This window comes from Amphimedon queenslandica, unplaced genomic scaffold (assembly GCF_000090795.2).
Source record: "Amphimedon queenslandica unplaced genomic scaffold, v1.1 AMPQUscaffold_13513, whole genome shotgun sequence".
NCBI classification, from domain to species: Eukaryota; Metazoa; Porifera; class Demospongiae; order Haplosclerida; family Niphatidae; genus Amphimedon; species Amphimedon queenslandica.
The window spans coordinates 41,667-59,122 of record NW_003546251.1 but is presented as its reverse complement, the minus strand read 5'-3'; the positions used below and the strand labels follow the sequence as shown (position 1 = coordinate 59,122).

The 17,456-nt window shown below is 36.7% G+C and overlaps 3 protein-coding genes across 4 annotated transcripts in view; 2 read left to right on the top strand and 1 right to left on the bottom strand.

The window, feature by feature from the left end:
• Window positions 1-417: 417 nt before the first annotated feature.
• On the bottom strand, window positions 418-2,595 carry LOC100640862 (T-complex-associated testis-expressed protein 1-like). The gene is made up of 11 exons (XM_003383246.3): window positions 2,485-2,595; window positions 2,365-2,438; window positions 2,101-2,244; window positions 1,877-2,048; window positions 1,720-1,829; window positions 1,554-1,655; window positions 1,300-1,493; window positions 1,046-1,229; window positions 876-993; window positions 695-754; window positions 418-629 (listed from the first exon to the last, which is right to left on the bottom strand). Exons 1-11 carry the CDS (start codon window positions 2,536-2,538, stop codon window positions 486-488), a joined length of 1,356 nt encoding a protein of 451 aa, XP_003383294.1. The 5' UTR covers window positions 2,539-2,595; the 3' UTR covers window positions 418-485.
• A 1,620-nt stretch (window positions 2,596-4,215) lies between these two features.
• Window positions 4,216-15,264, top strand: LOC100640734 (dnaJ homolog subfamily C member 13). The gene is made up of 41 exons (XM_020003107.1): window positions 4,216-4,268; window positions 4,356-4,498; window positions 4,600-4,663; window positions 4,748-4,935; window positions 5,265-5,687; window positions 5,924-6,131; window positions 6,179-6,252; window positions 6,337-6,475; window positions 6,651-6,772; window positions 6,881-6,956; window positions 7,063-7,310; window positions 7,371-7,619; window positions 7,674-7,833; window positions 7,894-8,058; window positions 8,110-8,417; window positions 8,472-8,622; window positions 8,680-8,814; window positions 8,867-9,021; window positions 9,070-9,271; window positions 9,444-9,638; window positions 9,690-9,825; window positions 9,879-10,063; window positions 10,216-10,290; window positions 10,339-10,455; window positions 10,530-10,613; window positions 10,678-10,773; window positions 10,858-10,921; window positions 10,987-11,093; window positions 11,153-11,266; window positions 11,345-11,515; window positions 11,638-11,850; window positions 11,929-12,028; window positions 12,177-12,251; window positions 12,357-12,557; window positions 12,611-12,692; window positions 12,767-12,809; window positions 13,664-13,759; window positions 14,040-14,117; window positions 14,163-14,342; window positions 14,488-14,772; window positions 14,874-15,264. The coding sequence occupies exons 2-41, from the start codon at window positions 4,359-4,361 to the stop codon at window positions 15,093-15,095; spliced, it is 6,126 nt and encodes a 2,041-aa protein (XP_019858666.1). The 5' UTR covers window positions 4,216-4,268; window positions 4,356-4,358; the 3' UTR covers window positions 15,096-15,264.
• A 63-nt stretch (window positions 15,265-15,327) lies between these two features.
• LOC100640606 (phospholipase DDHD1-like) overlaps window positions 15,328-17,456 on the top strand; it is a 5,253-nt gene continuing 3,124 nt past the window's right edge. The window contains exons 1-6 of one of the 2 annotated variants that reach the window (XM_020003115.1): window positions 15,328-15,533; window positions 15,623-15,825; window positions 16,000-16,127; window positions 16,337-16,445; window positions 16,571-16,844; window positions 17,063-17,175. In XM_020003115.1, the coding sequence (XP_019858674.1) occupies window positions 15,367-15,533; window positions 15,623-15,825; window positions 16,000-16,127; window positions 16,337-16,445; window positions 16,571-16,844; window positions 17,063-17,175 (994 nt within the window). In that variant the 5' untranslated portion in view covers window positions 15,328-15,366. Of the gene's footprint in view, window positions 15,534-15,622; window positions 15,826-15,999; window positions 16,128-16,336; window positions 16,446-16,567; window positions 16,845-17,062; window positions 17,176-17,456 lie in introns of both variants that reach the window. The other variant, XM_020003112.1, reaches the window with a different exon arrangement.

Here is a 17,456-nt window from a genome sequence, read left to right as displayed (position 1 = left end):
CAGACACAGAAGAGTTAACTGACACTGAATAACCTTTTATCCACTTTCACTGTCTTACACTTATTAAGTCTTCATGTATTGGTCTTATGTACATGTATTTCTCCATTATAATTACATAATTATTACCATTTTGATTATTATTGTGTTTACATTGTTAATTTTTGTTAAACTAAAGAAGAAATGAATATTATACAAGTTTATAAATCAAATGTACATTAACGCTTTAGTGGTGGGTGCATGGGACACTGGGATAACACACTTGAATTAGTCTTGCGGATTAGCTTGGTTGATCTTGAACAATATGGATTAGAGAAGCCTTGAATAGCTCTTGTACATGCACATACTAAATGGTGCATGTACCTTGGTATCTATGGGCCTATGGGCAAACCAGCCCAAACCTATGCTCATTTAATCCTGTCCATGAAAGAGCTAGTTTTACCAAGGTTACAATTTTTGACAAAACAATCAATCATCATGGTTAAGTCTTAAATCTTTGGTCTATTTGCATTGGTTCTTATGATTTGATTAATAGTATATTCATTCTCTGCACTAATCTCTGTCAGTCTCAGATCCAGTGTAATTAGTGTCTTATTCTCTTCTACTCCTTCCTGTAGGAGCTTACCTCCAGCCTATGTAAAAACAACATTTGTAATTATACTGCACACATACATGTACACATAATGCAAATGCATACCTCTCCTAACTGGTTGCATGTGATACTTAGCTCCTGGAGTGTTTGATTTGCTGCTAACATCTATAAGATGAGATAAGTACATGAAAAATAGCATAATACTTTAATTTGCTCACAATTTGTCTTAAAAGTACATGTACATGTGGTCTGTGGATAATAACATAAGTATTATTGCAAGGCTTACTTCAGACATTAGACTAGCTGATGGCTCTCCAAAGTCATTGCTACTGATATCAAGACTGATAAGTGTCAGGTTCCTCATTAATGCTTTGAGGACTGGTTGTATACCTTCATCTCCTAATCTGTACCATATAAGAACATAACATAGTGCATGTATGTTTGATTTTACTGTACCTGTTAAGTTTAAGGTTCAAGTGTGTAAGAGTAGTGTTGGTCTGTAGTGCATGGCCTAGTGATATCCCTCCTATTGATCCAATGCTATTATTACTGACATTCAGTACTGTTAGCACCGAGTGACCATTTATTAGTTTACCCAAAGCACGACCTGTACCATCACTTAGCTTATTGTAGGACATATCTAGAAAAAGAGAAATTAATATGTAAGTAATACCAAGTATACATGGCAGTAGTGTTTAATGCTTTCTTACCTAATGTTTGAAGGCCTGGATGATCCAGTAGATGCGATACTAAAAGTCTTGCCTTTTTGTCTTCAACTTTGCTGTGATGGATTCTCAATATTCTCAAGTGTTTGGTAGCTTTTATTGCTGCTGCTAACTTGCGACAATCTTCATCAGTAAAGTTAAAGAGCCCCCATTCAAAATTCATTCCACAATCTTTAACTCTATACATAAAAGTATGCAGCAAATTAATCTCATTTCTGTATTGCATGTATAGGCATTACCTGTAAGCAAGTTGAAGCTCTCTTAAATTTTTAAGACCTTTCAGTGGTATGGCTAAATCAATGTGATCCTGACTGGGCTTCTTTGAATCAATGTCACTCAAACTAAATGACATGCACATGCAATACAAAGTATAAGTACTGGAGCATATTAAGCTGTACATGATACCTGTCCAGGGCTTCATCTTCTTCAGGCTGTTGGGTTGATGAAGAAGGCAGTAATTGAGTTAGTTTCAGACACTTGACATAGGGACCGGATAATGACAACTGCTTTTCTAACTGCAGGATAAAAATTGAAAGTGTAACACTCAAAATAGTCATCATACTTCTTGCAAGTTTGATACATCTGGCGTAAACTGTTCAATAAGTTCTTGTATGTGTCGCTCAAAATACATTCTCTTCCAACTTTCACCATGATCCGAGACCATGCACAGTGACCACCGGTTGTGACAGCACTTCTCCCAATAGTCCTCATCCTCAATTAGCGGAGCAGTGACACTGGATAATGGGCACTCATGATTTCATTAATAATGGTGTGAGACTAACTGACTCTAGTGATACTGTAGGAGGTAGTTTTTCTAATACTCTTTGGTCATAAGGAGGCAGTAACTGTGATAGAAGTGGATTCGCTTCAAAATTATCAACAATGTGTTTCACACATAGATCAATAAGTGGAGGGACTGTCTCCAAGTTCCTAATTAAAGAAAGATTTAATTTAATTTCTACTCTGCTTAGCTGTGACATACTTATATTATTTTGCACAAAACGTATATATTCAACTATTTCAAATTCATAGTTAGTTTCTTTTTCTTACCATTCTGGATCCTCTGCTATCACTCTACGGATATTCCTAGGATCAGCATTAGGATTAACAATAGCTGCCTCTTTCTGTATTTAGATTGTATCTAAAGCATTTTAAAGCAAGTATTACTACCTTTGAAAACTCCTCCAGTTGATGGGAGCGAGTGGTCTGTGTTTCTATGGGCATTTTCAATAACACAATCCTCAATGCTGACCTTTAGCTCTGTATATGAGTTGCTATGGTAACAGAATCAGCCACGCCTACTTAAAACGTAGATCACGTGAGAAAAAGTTACTATGGTGATGATCTTCTCACGTGACTATCAGGTGAATGAAAGGGCAGCATAGGCGTGGCTCATCTTTGAGCAAGCAAATTACTTGAAATTAGCTGCTGCTGATCCTAAGGAGCCACTAAGTGGTCGTTATACAAGAGGTCATGACGACTGTAGTGGAGGGGAACGATGAGGTCGCTCGCTATTACACTACCAAGCACTCCTGGAGAGGAAAGTGAGTGGAGGTCTTTAATCTGGCGCCATTTTAATGTGATTCATATCATGTCCTGTGTAGGTATAAGCGAGTTTTTAGTGTTGGTAGTAAAGCCATTACTACACTTAATCCCGGAACTGGTGAAGTTACTAATCAGGTACATAAATAAATAAATAAATGCAAGTATTTTTGAATATTTATTATCAATTTTTCTCTCTCTCTCTGCACCTTTCTCTCCACTAGTGGCCATATAATGAGTTTGTTGATATTAATCCAAGCACCAAAACAAATAACGAATTTATGATAAGCATGAGGAAGGGAAGGAAGGTGACACAGATGACATTCTCAACTGAGCACCGTGCAGAACTTATCACCGAAGCTTTGGTAAATTTTGCTCTTTGTTTTCCTTTTTATCACCGATGTATTAATAATTTGAATGAAAATGTGCAAATTATATAATTGTTAGTTTAGTAAACGAATAATTCACAATAGCACAATAATCGCTTTCCTTTAATTTTACTCTCTCTCTCTCTCTCTTCTTCACTAGCGATGGTCTCCATTATTTGCTGATGCAAGTAAAGCTAAAACAGAAAAGGTACATCCTAATACTTCATTATTAATAGTTTTTATTAATTATTTGTAGCGTTTCAAAGCTATCAAGTACAGGTGGAACGAGACTAGAACTGATGTTATCTTAATAGTAAGATAAAGTACCTGTAACTACTGTCATATTTACTTCCTTTTCATCTCTCCCTCTCTCTCTCTCTCCAGGCAAGAAGACATTGCTTAAGTCAGGTTGATACCACTGGTCGTAAGCTTTGTGATTATGATTATAAAGACATTGAATTCTTCTGCAAGGTACAGTATATAACTTATTATTATTATTATTATTATTATTATTATTATTATTATTATTATTATTTTATTAAAAGTATGCTGTGTTTAAACTAACCATACATCATATATTTGTATCAAATGAGATATCTGCATTCTCATGACTATCATGTGATGAAGAATTAACCTATTTTCAAAGAATAACATTTTAATATTAGCTAGCTGAGGTTAATGTAAACTGTGTGTGTGTCATATGAAACCATAAAGATAATGTGTTTTACTATTATACATTGTACATGATCCTGCTTCCCACTGATAACTAATTAACTATATACTGCACATTACATGTATATTCAGCATATAAATACATGTATGTACATGTACTACCTGTCAGTTATAATGTATATCTATTCATTAGTGTTGAGTGATTTCTTTTGAATTTTGTGAGAGCAGCTGCTAGTTATGCAATAGTTCCCTCTCAGTGTGTGTGTGTGTGTGTGGTGATTGTTTGATTGTGTGTTTGATTTGTTTGTGTCTCTGTAGGTATCAGATCATCCAGCTGCTCTCGTGTTAGCTAATAATGGATTCTCTCGTCTGGTAAGAATACACTTGCATGAGCTTTAACAAAACTCCAGGATATTTATATCTGAGTCCAATTTGTATTTGTTTTGTTATTTTTAATAGCACATGTACCTCGTTGAACAACGTGATGAGTTGCTAAGAGAAGTCCAAACAATGTCACAGAATAACTTAGGATACTTCATAGGAATTAGGAAAGACCCAATCACACAGCAGGACTTCCTTAACAGGAGATTTGGGAAATACAGGTACATTAATTATACATGTAGACACAGTATAAGGATCAATGTTGTACAGTATATGGTATAGTAATTATTATTATTATGATATAATGTCATGTGTATTATAGTGATGATGACTCCATTACTTCACTGACTGAGTTTCCTGTACAGAAACACTCGCAACGTCATTCAGTAAGTGATAGAACTAATCTCACCTCTTAATATCTTTCTCTCTCACCCACCCCCCCCCCCTCTCTCTCTCTCTCCTTTTATCAGGAGCCAGTCCAGCGTACATTAGCTCTGTCAGAGAATTGTTTACTGGAGAGGGATCCTAGTACTTATGCAATAGTGACACTGAAGCCTCTCTGCTCTGTCTTCTCTCTCATAAGGTATCCTGAAAACCCTCAAAACTTTGCAGTTGAATACAACACTGGACAGATTCGACGCTACACTTCAGCTGATAGGTAAGGAGAGAGGGAGAGGAGAGAGAGAGGGGGGAGGGAGAAGAGGATCAAGTTATCCTGATCTGTGTATGTGCATATATGGTTTAATTCTGATCTTAGCTGTTATGACTCGTGTTATTTTAAACATGACTCTTGGCCATTTATAACGTGTTAAAATTCCACTGGTACATACATGTACATGTGCATGTATATTAGTCAGCAGTCAGAATGTACACTGTACATGTATTTATAATCAGCCTTTTTTGTCTTTAATATACTCATAAAATTTGTTATTAAAGTTCCCCTCTATTTATGTATGTACATTGTAACTCCATTTCTTCATTGTTTAGGGATTCACTACTTTGTTCAATACTTGATGGAGTCCGTGCCACTGGTAACAATGACGTGTGTGTTAAAATGAAACGTACGATACTCGGCCAGCGTCTAGGGCCCATGGTCCTCCCAGTGGAGGAGGAGGTGGAGAGCATGTACCTCAAGCTACTCGGGACAACTCCGCCCGGCCCGTCTTTCATGACAGCTGTTGAAGAGTTCAATGCTAATATTGGGTACAGTGGGTTGAACCATGCTGTGACTCAGGAGGGACTTTTTACCGAAAATAAAGAGAAACTCATCACTCAAGCTCTTCTCTCTCTCTTATCTAAAGATGGCGACCAGTCCTCTCTATCAGCTTATGATCTGGAGTGTCAGTTTCATTCTTTGAGAAGATTGGTAGCATCTAAAGCTGGATACAGTGCCTTCACTGAACTACCAAAGTATATTAGATGATGCAATATTTGCAATGAATATATTCATGTATAATACCCTACCATTAGCAAGAGTGCATGTACATGTACATAGTTTCAATGTTTCTGTATTGTTCCATTGTTATTCTATTATCATCAACAAAAGTTGAATTAGATGGAGTATATGTAGATATACCTGTAAGACAAAATATTTTTACAATTCCATGTATACAATGTATGACAAAATATTTTGTTCTATTTTGTAGTTTTCGTGATTCTGTTGGTAAGAAGGTAGTCCGTTCCCTCAAGCGTAAAGATGATGGTATCACTCATGCTTGTGTTGATTTCCTGTGTGCCCTTATGCAACCAATGCATGACAACTTTGACCTCAAGCAGGAGCAACTCAACAAGTCGTCTCTCCTCTCCAGTAAAGCTTTCATTGACAACCTTTTAGAAGTCCTTAGATCACACATAGTACGTTAATACTCATTATGATTTTATTTTATTTATTTTTTATATAGAAATTAGGAACAGGTGCTCTTGTCATTAGCGCTCTTTTAGATTTCATTACATTTGCAATATGTCCTCCTTACAGGTAAGCTATGCAAGATTCATTCTGCATCATCTACCCTCTCTTTTTCTCTCTCTCTCTTCTTGTGTATGTATTGTTATTTCACAGTGAGACTACCCCTGGTGCCATGTTTGATAGTGTTCTTGAGTTGACAGCTGCTCTTAATCGGGGACTCTTCAAGTTATTCCAGCATCCATCACTCGCTATTGTTAAAGCAGCTGGCCTCATTATGAAAGCTATTATTGAAGTTAGTTACATGTCATACACGGTTTTTTATGAATTTTTAAAGTTGTAAAATGGAGCCAAAGTCCCTGTATTATAGTACAGTCAAAAGTGGCTCCAAAAATTCTCCATTTTTATCAACAGTTTTAGAACATTATCATTATTATTATCATTATTATTATCATTATTATCCTTATTAGGAAGGTAATGAGGACATTGCTAAAAGGATGCAGGAGCTAGCACTGGCTGAAGGAGCTCTACCAAGACACATGCACACAGCTCTCTTCACTTCCAGTGCTGACAACAGACTACTGACACACAGGTAGAGCATACTACAGTATCATGTACAGTATAGTTACATTTATCTATGTACATTGTACATGTGTATCTACATGTAGATTTACTATGATTTTTTATCTTATTATTACAGACAATTGAGTCGTCATTTAATCAAACTGTGGATAACTGGTAACCCCACAGCTAATGCACTCCTACTAAGAATGCTGGTAAGTTAAGTCACTGTACCAGCTGCTGTGCATGTAATTACATGTATATCTTTGACATAATAATGCATTTACATTTTTACTTGTCTTCTTTCTCTCTCTCCCTTAGCCACTTGGTCTAGTTCAGTATTTAGAGTCTTCAGAGAAAGCCCCTGAAGACACTGATAGGATGCACATTAGGGATAATCTAAAAGCAGTCCAGCTGTCAAGGAAGAAGCTGAATGTTGTTGAGTCGACACTTCTCCACTGGAGAGCTAGACTACGCTCCAAACCACAGCCCACTGGCCAGCCGGTCACCTTGAGGAAGAGGAGGGAGAATATCAAATCTGAAGCAAACTGGACACTCTTCTATTACAAGTTAGTAAAAAATAGTTATAATATTTTAATGTGACGACATTCTTTGTATTTATATATTAGATTTACAATTGACCATGCTACTTCAAGCCTAATATGGAACTACAAGACGAGGGAGGAGCTTAGGGAGGCCCTGGAGACTGAGATAAGATCTTTCACTATCGACAAAGATCTCAGCGGTAACGCTGAGATATCATGGAATCACGTTGAGTTTGAGGTTCGATACGAGAGCCTCTCAGACGAGATCAAGATCGGGGACTATTACCTGAGACTGCTCCTGGATGAAGGAGGATCCACTAAATTTGTTAAACCGTAAGAGTATTATGTATATACATGTACATGTACTTGGGTTTTTTTAATATATAGGTTGGAGTTTTTCAATGATTTATATCATCGGTTCTTACTCTCACCAAAGCCAGCTATGAAAGCAATGTGTCTCCAGGCAATGGCTATAGTCTATGGACAGTGTTATGAAGAGATAGGACCATTCAATGATACTCCATTCATTGTACACAAACTAGAAAGAGTAAGCCATTTTATGTAATAATGATTTTTATGTTACTTTTATGATATTTCCTTTTGATAGTGTGATGACAAGGAGGAGCGTGATAGACTATTAATGTTTATTGATAAGTTAGTCTTTCATAAGAAGAACATTAAGCTATTCCTTGATGCTCACGGGATGAAGATACTAGTGGATCTACTGGCAATGGCCCACCTACACACCACAAGAGCTTACGTACCAACACAGGTACCACCTTAAGTATATCATTTATAATGTGCAATGTACTTATCCTAATAGACCAACGTCATTGAAGCTGCTCCTGATCAAGGTGGTAACTCTGAGAAGGAGTGGTACTTTGGTAACCGAGAGAGAGAAAGGGAGGGCCCCTATTCGTTTGAGGAGATGAAGGAGCTGTGGACAGGAGAGACGCTACACCCAAAGTCACGCTGCTGGGCTCAAGGCATGGAGGGATGGAAGCCATTGGATCAGATAGCACAACTGAAGTGGAACCTAATGGCGACTGGTACTCCATTACTGAATGAGTCAGAAGTTGCTGCCCTTATATTGAATATGCTCATTAGAATGTGTAACAGTTACCCTACTAGGTAAGAGAGAGAGGGAAGGAGGGTCAATTGTATGGTATATTTTGCTTTAAACAGAGATATTGATGATGCTGTTATCCGTCCACTGCCCCGAGCTAAGAGGATGCTTTCAGAACCGACTGCCCTCCCTCATCTTGTCCAGCTGCTGTTAACCTTTGATCCGTCACTCGTGGATAAAGTAGTGACACTATTGAACAACATAATGGAAGTGAGTTGTTACTGAACTATTTATTGACATACATGTAACTCTCTCTCTCTTTTAAAGGATAATCCACAGTTGCCTCGTTTGTTCATGAGTGGTGTCTTCTTCTTCATAATGATGTACACTGGCTCCAACATACTCCCAATAGCTAAATTCCTCCAATACAGTCACACCAAACAATCCTTCAGACCTGATGAGGTAAGTATATGGCATATATAATCGACCAATCAGATTACTGTTTCCATGACAGCAAGCAACATCAGATATAATGCTGAGGAGTATTCTCGGTCAACTGCTGCCAGAGGCTATGGTCCATTATTTAGAGAATCACGGCCCCGAGAAATTCAGCTCAATATTTCTTGGAGAATTTGACACCCCAGAGGCTATTTGGAATGCTGAGATGAGGTGAGTTGTGGGCGTGGCTTAGACCAAGTGACCACACCCATTTTATAGGAGACTGATGATTGAGAAGATAGCGGTACACATTGCTGATTTTAGTCCTAGACTAAGGAGCAACACTAAATCCACCTATCAGTATTGTGCCATTCCCATTATTCAGTATCCACAATTAGAGAACGAACTGTTTTGTAATATTTATTATTTGCGTCATTTGTGTGATACCGTGAAGTTCCCCGACTGGCCAGTCAAAGACCCAGTGAGTATATACATGTACAGTACATGTATTCTAATTATAGCACTGATTGTATTGCATATAGTGATTATGTAATGCAAGATGTGCTAAATTTAGTACATGTTACTATAATTAGCTTTTTGAAGATTTATATACATGTATTGTGTTAATGTATCTTTCTCTCTCTTCTCTCCAGGTTAAAGTATTAAAGGACGTCTTGTTGGAGTGGAAGAAAGAGGTTGATAAGAAACCCCCAGAGATGTCAGTGAGTCAGGCTTACGAGACTCTCGGGCTTGAGGTTGGAGTAGGCGGACATGAGGAGAGCAAGATCCGTAAGTCTTACTTCAAATTGGCACAGAAATACCATCCAGACAAGAACCCAGAAGGAAGAGTAAGGGCTCTGTTTAATGTATTTATTATTATTGTTATTATTATTATTTAGTCTGTTTTTGAGGCTGTTAACAAAGCCTACGAGTTCTTATGCTCCAAATCCGCTCACACGAAAGTCGGACCAGATCCTGAGCGTATTGTCCTACTACTCAGAACCCAATCAATACTCTTCACTCGCTGTGCTGACAGTAAGTCAACCTCTCATCACATGACTATCATGTGACCTGTTGATCATTCACAGCACTCCGCCCATACAAGTATGCCGGATACCCTATGCTTATAAAGACCATCGAGAGGGAGACTGGCGATGAGGACTTGTTTTCTAAATCGGCTCCAATCCTGACAGCTGCTAGTGAAGTGGCCTATCACACTATGAACAACAGTGCTTTGAACTCAGAGGAGCTGTGTAGAGAGAATGGAATACCAGTAAGTTAATGTGTACATGTTTCTATTCTCAATTTTTAGCATCATAGAATTCTACTATTCTGCATGTACATGTACATATACATGTACATGTACTTTTATATTTATTTTATTTTTTAATTCTTTTATATAAATGTTCTTTTTCTTTCTCTCAGATACTTCAAGCAGCCTTCACCAGGTGTGTTAATGTCATTTCTGAGTCCAGCAAAGAGGATGACATGTCTGTCCAGGTTGGCGTGACAACAAGCTCCACCCCCTAATAACTATTAATTAACTAGGTCTGTTCGCACATTGCCAAGTGTTATAGAGTATCCTCTCAGTTTGAGGCGTGTCGTGAGTCGATTGTGGAGACACCCAACATTGTCAAAGACCTCTGTAGAATTATGTATTATAAGGTAACTTAATTATAATTATCTGTATTTTTAATGTATAATTTTAAATATTTTTGAATGTTTTTTGTTATTTTTAGAACCTTCCAAGATTAAATGTAATAGCAACAGAAACTGCTTCATCATTTGCCGTTGATGAATGGTTACAGACACAGCTGCTACAAGTAAAGGAGAAAGAAATTACTGTAAATTCATCAATCTTTATTTCTCTCCTTTGTTGTACTGTAGGCTGGTGTCCTTTGGCATGTGTTACAGTATATATTCAATTATGATTACACTCTTGATGAAAGTGGAGTGGAAACCAACGAATCAACCAACCAACAGGTCAGCCACTAACTAATCAAAGAATGAGACATTAATGTTCACTATATGTACCATTATACCATTATACTGTCTTTATCCTTTTAGGAAGTTGCTAATAATCTGGCGAGACTTAGTTTGGTAGCAGCTGCAAGACTAGGAGGATTTAAATGTGAGCTGCTATTGTTATTATTATTATTATTATTATTATTGTTGTTGTTGTTGTTGTTGAAACAGTGGCTGGCAGTGAAGGAACACCTTACAATAAAGTCATACAGTCCATATTCTCCAACCTACTCACTCCATACCTAGCTAAACTAATATCAAGAAACACAACAAATGAAGTATGACACCATCACATGATCATCACATGATCATCACATGACTTTCATTCCTTCCTTAGTTGCTAAAGATATTGAATAGTAACACTGAGAATCCTTACCTTATATGGGATAACAGGACCAGAGCTGAACTGACCGACTATTTGCTGACACAGCAAAAGAGCATGATTAGATCAGTAAGTAGATATTATTTATGATTATTTATTTTATTCTTCTCTCTCTCTCTCTCTCTCTCTCTCTCTCTCTCTCTCTAGGGAGAGTGTGATATGTCATTTGGGGAGGATTTCAAGTACTCCGTGCTAAAGGATGAACTGGTCATTGGTGAGGTCTATATTCGTGTTTATAACGAGCAGCCAACCTTTGTACTCGAGGACCCCAAGGGATTCGCCACTGCAGTACTGGACTTCATTGGATCTAATGCACAAGTACATTATGCTATGATTTACTATGTTTTACTATGATTTACTGTGTTTTACTATAATTTACTATGTTTTACTATGATTTACTGTGTTTTACTATAAATTTACTATGTTTTACTGTATTGCAGTACCTTCATTCCTTGATGGCGATGACAGCTAGTGACATTGATAAAGGGCAGCATGCTGTGAGACTGAAGAATGTGGAGATGGCTCTTGAAGCGTTGTACAACGTCCTCCATGCTAACCCAGGAGTAGAGATACAGTGTATGGGACACTTCAAGTTATTGTTCTCACTATTAGGAGTACAGGGAGCTAACAAAGTTCAAATGTGTGCATTACAGGTATGGCTAATGCAGCTACAGTAGTTATTGAATTTATTATTATTATTATTATTATTATTATTATTATTATTCTGTTAGGTGGTATCGGCAGTCACTGGTAATAAGAGCTGTGTCTCTAATATAGCTGATTCTAATGTTCTACAGTATCTCATGATAGTACTGCATTCTCTACCAGCATGTGAGTATTAATGAATAGTAACAACATAGGCAGATAAGGACTAGGGATTGGGTAGCAGGAAATTCATTCATATTTTTTGTTTTATTTTTTTAAATTTTATTCCTGTTTTATTCCGTTTTACATATATTTGTTCCTTTTCTACTTTTAGCTCATAGTTTAGTTTTAGAAGTTTTACAAGCTTTAACATCGCACACTCAAATAGTCAAAGAATCCATTCAGAAAGGTAAGAGCTCATCATTCAACCATCAGAACAACTTATAAAACCTTTTTCTTCTTTCTTCCCTGCCTCCATCCTCTTTCTTTCTCTCCTCTCTTTCCCATTCTTCAGGTGCTCTTATATATCTGTTAAATCTCTTCTGCAATTCTCAGAATTCTTCAGTGAGAGAGCAAACAGCTAATCTCTTTGCTAAGATGATAACTGATAAACTGGTTGGTCCTCGTGTTAGGATTGTACTAGGAAAGTTCCTTCCTTACATATTCATGGACGCCATGAGAGACAGTGCAGAAGCAGCTGTCATTATGTTTGAAAGTGAGCCAAAATAGAGCGTATGTACATTTATTGATTGTTGTTAATATCCAAAGATACGCAAGAGAATCCTGAGCTAATCTGGAACGATGAGTCAAGAGAGAAAGTTTCTGACATGATACAAACAATGACAAATGAGTAAAATATTCTTTTTTTTCTAATTTTTTATACCAATTATGTTTTTTTGGTTTATTTAATTTGTTATTTTTTAGATTTTTCCTGCAACAGAAAGATAATCCTGAAATCATATGGAAGGTAATGGACGCTCAGTTGTACATGCATTTATCTGACATGACATGATGGCAAAGAGGATTCTATTATATTTTCTGATGTATATACATGTATATGTTCTTATCTTGAGCTAATTCCAATCAAATTTGGATTTTTAAAGAATTTTTAAAGTTGCTCAAAAATTGCGCCAATGACCAAAGGCTATAGCCTTTGGTCATNTGGCAAATTTTGCGAAAAATGAAAAGTAGAGAAATCTCTGTTTATATAATTTTTTCTGATGCATATACATGTTCTTATGTTGTGTTTCAAGTTTGAACTGATTCCGATCAAAATTGGATTTTTTTACGAATTTTTAAAGTTGCTCCAAAATCAGGCCAAAGTCTCTGTACTATAGTACACGGTCTCGGGCCAAATTTCGCGAAAAATGAAAAGTAGAGAAATCTCCGTTTTTATAATTTTTTCTGATGCATATACATGTTCTTATGTTGTGTTTCAAGTTTGAGCTAATTCCAATCAAAATTAGATTTTTTTACAAATTTTTAAAGTTGCTCCAAAATTGGGCCAAAGTCCCTGTACTATAGTACATGGTCTTGGGCCAAATTTCACCAAAAATGAAAAGTTGAGAAATTTCCATTTTAACAATTTTTCTTGATGGATATACATGTTCTTATGTTGTGTAGAAAGTTTAAGCTGATTCCGACTAAATTTGAATTTTTTTTTGCGAATTTTTAAAGTTACTCAAAAATCTGGTCTAAGACCATATGTACTACAGTACAGGGTATTTCATCAGAAATGTAACTGCAGTGAGGAGAGAATTCTCCATTTGATTTATATTATAATTTATTGACAATTTTTGACATTATTATTATTATTTATAGTTGCCTGAGGATTTTGCTGTAGTCTATTCTCAGATACAAGGAGAGGTTGAAGTAGGAGGAGTCTTCCTTAGACTCTTCATTGCTCAACCGAACTGGGTAAGAGTGTACCTAATGGAAACACAGTCCACTGCAACTTGTAACAATTAATACAACTGTAGCTGTAGTCTGTAGTTCATAGTGGTTGCTCTGCACGTGTACATGTATACAGTATCATGTTTAACTTTTGAAAGTTAATGTTTATTTTTTGTGAATGTTAGCTTACTATAGCCTTCTGGCAATCACTTTGAAAAAATACCAGTTTTGTGCCAATACATACGCTGTGTATATGTACCTGTGTGATTTTACATTTACTGTGTGATTTTTTATTCATTTACAGGTGCTTCGTAAACCCAAAGAGTTTCTCATTGCTCTCCTTGAGAAGTTTAGTGTCCTCATACAGTCACACTCGCCAGATGTAAGCTCACTAGTTATTAATAGTTATTAATGACCACACCCACAGGGTGAGGTACTAGAGACAGTGACTCAAGCTACAGTGTGTCTATTCAGTGCTCAACCAGCAATGGCTGATCAAGTACCACCACTGGGCCATCTTCCTAGGATATTTGAGAGGATGTTTGCGGAGAATAACAGCATACCAAAGTCTTGTGTTGAAGTTGTTAATGTGCTATCTGGAAGTGGAGTAAGGAGAGAGAGAAAAAGAGAAAGAGAGAGGAAGAGAAAAAAAGAGGGGAGAGAAAAGGGAGAAGGATAGATTGTAGATGCAATTTGCATATGTACTTTTTCTGTCTTTCCTCCCTCTCTCTCTCTCTCTCTCTTTTATCCAGTTTTGTGTTCGCAATATGTCCAAGATAGACACAGCAATGAAATCTCTGCTAGCTGCTATGAAGAAGAGACCAGACTGTGTTAATTCAGCTGCCGAGAGTATCAGTAAAATGATGGAAGAAGGCTCACCTGAGCTGGTTCATCAGGCACTAGAGCACGGGATGGTAGCGTATTTATTGGAACTGCTGGACAGTGCTTTAACTGAGTGTGATAAACCTTCGGCTACTAAAGCAATCATCGCAGAGTCTCTGAAACTAATGGCCAAGGATCTTGCTAATGGAGAAAGGGTATGAGCAATAACTGCTGTACATAAATAAATAAATAAATGAATTAATGGATGACTCAATGGATGGTCAAAGATATGCTATATTATTATTTTTATTGTTAGGTAAATGAGTTACTAGATAGCTCTAAAGTATGGAGTGCCTATAAAGATCAGAAACACGATCTCTTCATTACTGATACACCAATAGCTGGTTACCTAACAGCTGGTAGTGTGGGGGGAGTTGCTGGGTATCTTACAGCTGGTACTTCAATAGGATCAGGTGGATCTGGAGCACCTCCTCCACTTGAACCTCCGGAAGATGTTGGCGCCAACGAAGATGACTAATATTATTATTATTATTATTATTATTAGTATTATTATTGTAATTTTGCTATTAATAATTGCTTCCCTTGAAAACTGATTGTACATGTCTTGTATTGTTTTTTGATTATTTTTGATCTGCTGTTTTGTATTTAAAAACTTCTCTTTTGTGTTATTAATTTTATTATGAATTTATGATATTGATCTAGTTATTATTAAAATTAAACTTATTAATTTTACATTGATACATTCTAAAACTCCCCAAAGAAAAGGCTAAACATAGACTCCTAAAGTGATGGCTTCAAGCAGCAGTCCTAGTGTTTCTAGTCGTAGCTATAGCTCTAAGAGTCTTGGTGGTAAGCCAGAGCGTCCTCCTCCTCCTCGTCACAGTGCTAGTGTTCCTTCTTATCCATCTACTGGTATTTTACCCAATGTGCCTCCTTTACCGCCTGAAAGACTGAGGTAAAGCAGTGTATAATATTTTTTAAAAGGAGACCTTATTAGCTCTTAATTCTGCTGTACGTACATGTACATAATATATTTATTTAAAGATGGTTTTATATGGAGAATGGGAAGATTTGGAGGCCATTTTGTGGTCATGATTCACTGAATTTGGAGGAGGCTAGGACCATTTTGCTTCAAGAAGCTGTGGCATGTCCAGATGTGGAGCGAGAGGTAGAAGTGATGGGTAATATGTACATTGTGGTGCTGCATTCAAAAGAATCACCAACTCTTAAACCTATCTACTGGGAAGGTAAGTATAGAAAAAGAAATAATAATAATAATGGTGATGATACTCCTTAACTTCTTTGTTGTATTTTCTTTTGTTGTTTGTAACTTTGTTCTTTTCTCCTTTTTTCTTATATCAATCATCATCTATTTTTCTCCCTCTTTTGCTCTCTCCTCTCTCTCTCCTCTTCATGTATAGCTAAACCTTGTCCAGTCTTAAGAGGCTCTTGGTTTGAAGTCATATCCTCCGAGCGCTGGCTGCCACTCAGTCAAGAAGAGGCTGATCTTCTTGAGGAAGCACATACAAGAAAGGATTGGAGAGAAAGAGTAAGGCAACATGAATGAATAAATAAATAAATAAATAAATATATGTGATGGTATATTAAATAGTTTGTCATTTTTAGCCAAAATTTATAATGTCCTTATTTTACGTGTATAGAGATTAAGTTTTAGTTTCAAAATTTTGAATAGTAATGAAACTGGTCCAATCACTGTTATCATTATATTACTCATTGTTACTCATTGCTACTCATTAGGCTAGAGCAGATGCCAGTTTGACTGATTGGGCTAACTCCAACAAATCACCTGATGCTAATAATGAGAGACGTGGGTCTGCACCTCTGAAATCTCAATCACAAAATACAGGTACATGCATCATGTGTAGGACCAGTAAATATACTTGTACATGATACAATGAAAATTATACATGTAGCTAAAATATGTGATAAGAATGATGATAATGATTATTTTATTTTATTTTATTTTAGTAGTCCTGAATCAGGTCTCATGTAATGGATATGAAGCAGTATGGACTGGAGAGAATGACATTGTGAAGATAAAGACAGACCTGACATCAAAGTTATTAAATAAAGTTGGAGGGAAGGTTGGTATCAGTCAGCAGTACGGAGCCACCAAGTTGACGAGAGGATACAAGGAAGCTTGTCTACCTACAAGAACATCACCGCCCATTGGCCATCTTGTTTTTGTGATACACGGGATTGGACAGAATATGGACGCATCTGACATTGTGAAGAGCACCTCAGAGTGAGGGAGGAGAGAGAGGGAGGAGGAGAGGGAGGGAGAGGGAGAGAGAGGGAGAGGGAGAGAGAGGGAGAGGGAGAGAGAGGGAGAGGAAGAGAGAGGAAGAGAGAGAAGATAAATAAAGGAGAAAAAGATAGAGAAAGTGTATGTACATGTAGTTGAAAGTATATAATAATGAAATAAGAATTGGTTGATGGATATTTTTACTGTTCATCTGATAGTTTGAGGGATACTTGTAGACAGACTGCTCTGAAGCATTTCCCTGATCAATGGAAGAATAAAAGAGTTGAATTTATTCCAATTGAATGGAGGACATGGCTGACACTAGATCAAGGTACAGTTGTAGTTCATGATCATTGTCATCATCATTATACATGAACCTTCTTTATGAAATACCCTGTACTATAGTACAGTCTAAATTAGACCCAATTCTGGAGCAACTTTAAAAATTCGTAAAAAATCCAAGCTTGATCGGAATCAGCTCAAACTTGATATACAACATAAGAACATGTATATGTATTAGGGAAAAATATAAAAATGAAGAATTCTTTACTTTTCATTTTTGGTGAAATTTGGCCAAAATCCCTGTACTAAAAAAATTTAAAAAAACAAGAT

Excerpts from the sequence above, each read along its gene's own strand:
- LOC100640862 (XM_003383246.3), bottom strand. The coding sequence starts at position 2,538 with ATGCCCATAGAAACACAGACCACTCGCTCCCATCAACTGGAGGAGTTT. Across the intron at positions 1,830-1,876 it reads ATGTATCAAACTTGCAAGAA|TTAGAAAAGCAGTTGTCATT; the intron begins GTATGATGACTA and ends TTTATCCTGCAG. Across the intron at positions 1,230-1,299 it reads TCCAGGCCTTCAAACATTAG|ATATGTCCTACAATAAGCTA; the intron begins GTAAGAAAGCAT and ends CTCTTTTTCTAG.
- LOC100640734 (XM_020003107.1), top strand. The coding sequence starts at position 4,359 with ATGTACCTCGTTGAACAACGTGATGAGTTGCTAAGAGAAGTCCAAACA. Across the intron at positions 5,688-5,923 it reads GCCTTCACTGAACTACCAAA|TTTTCGTGATTCTGTTGGTA; the intron begins GTATATTAGATG and ends TCTATTTTGTAG. Across the intron at positions 12,558-12,610 it reads AGCTGTCATTATGTTTGAAA|ATACGCAAGAGAATCCTGAG; the intron begins GTGAGCCAAAAT and ends TAATATCCAAAG.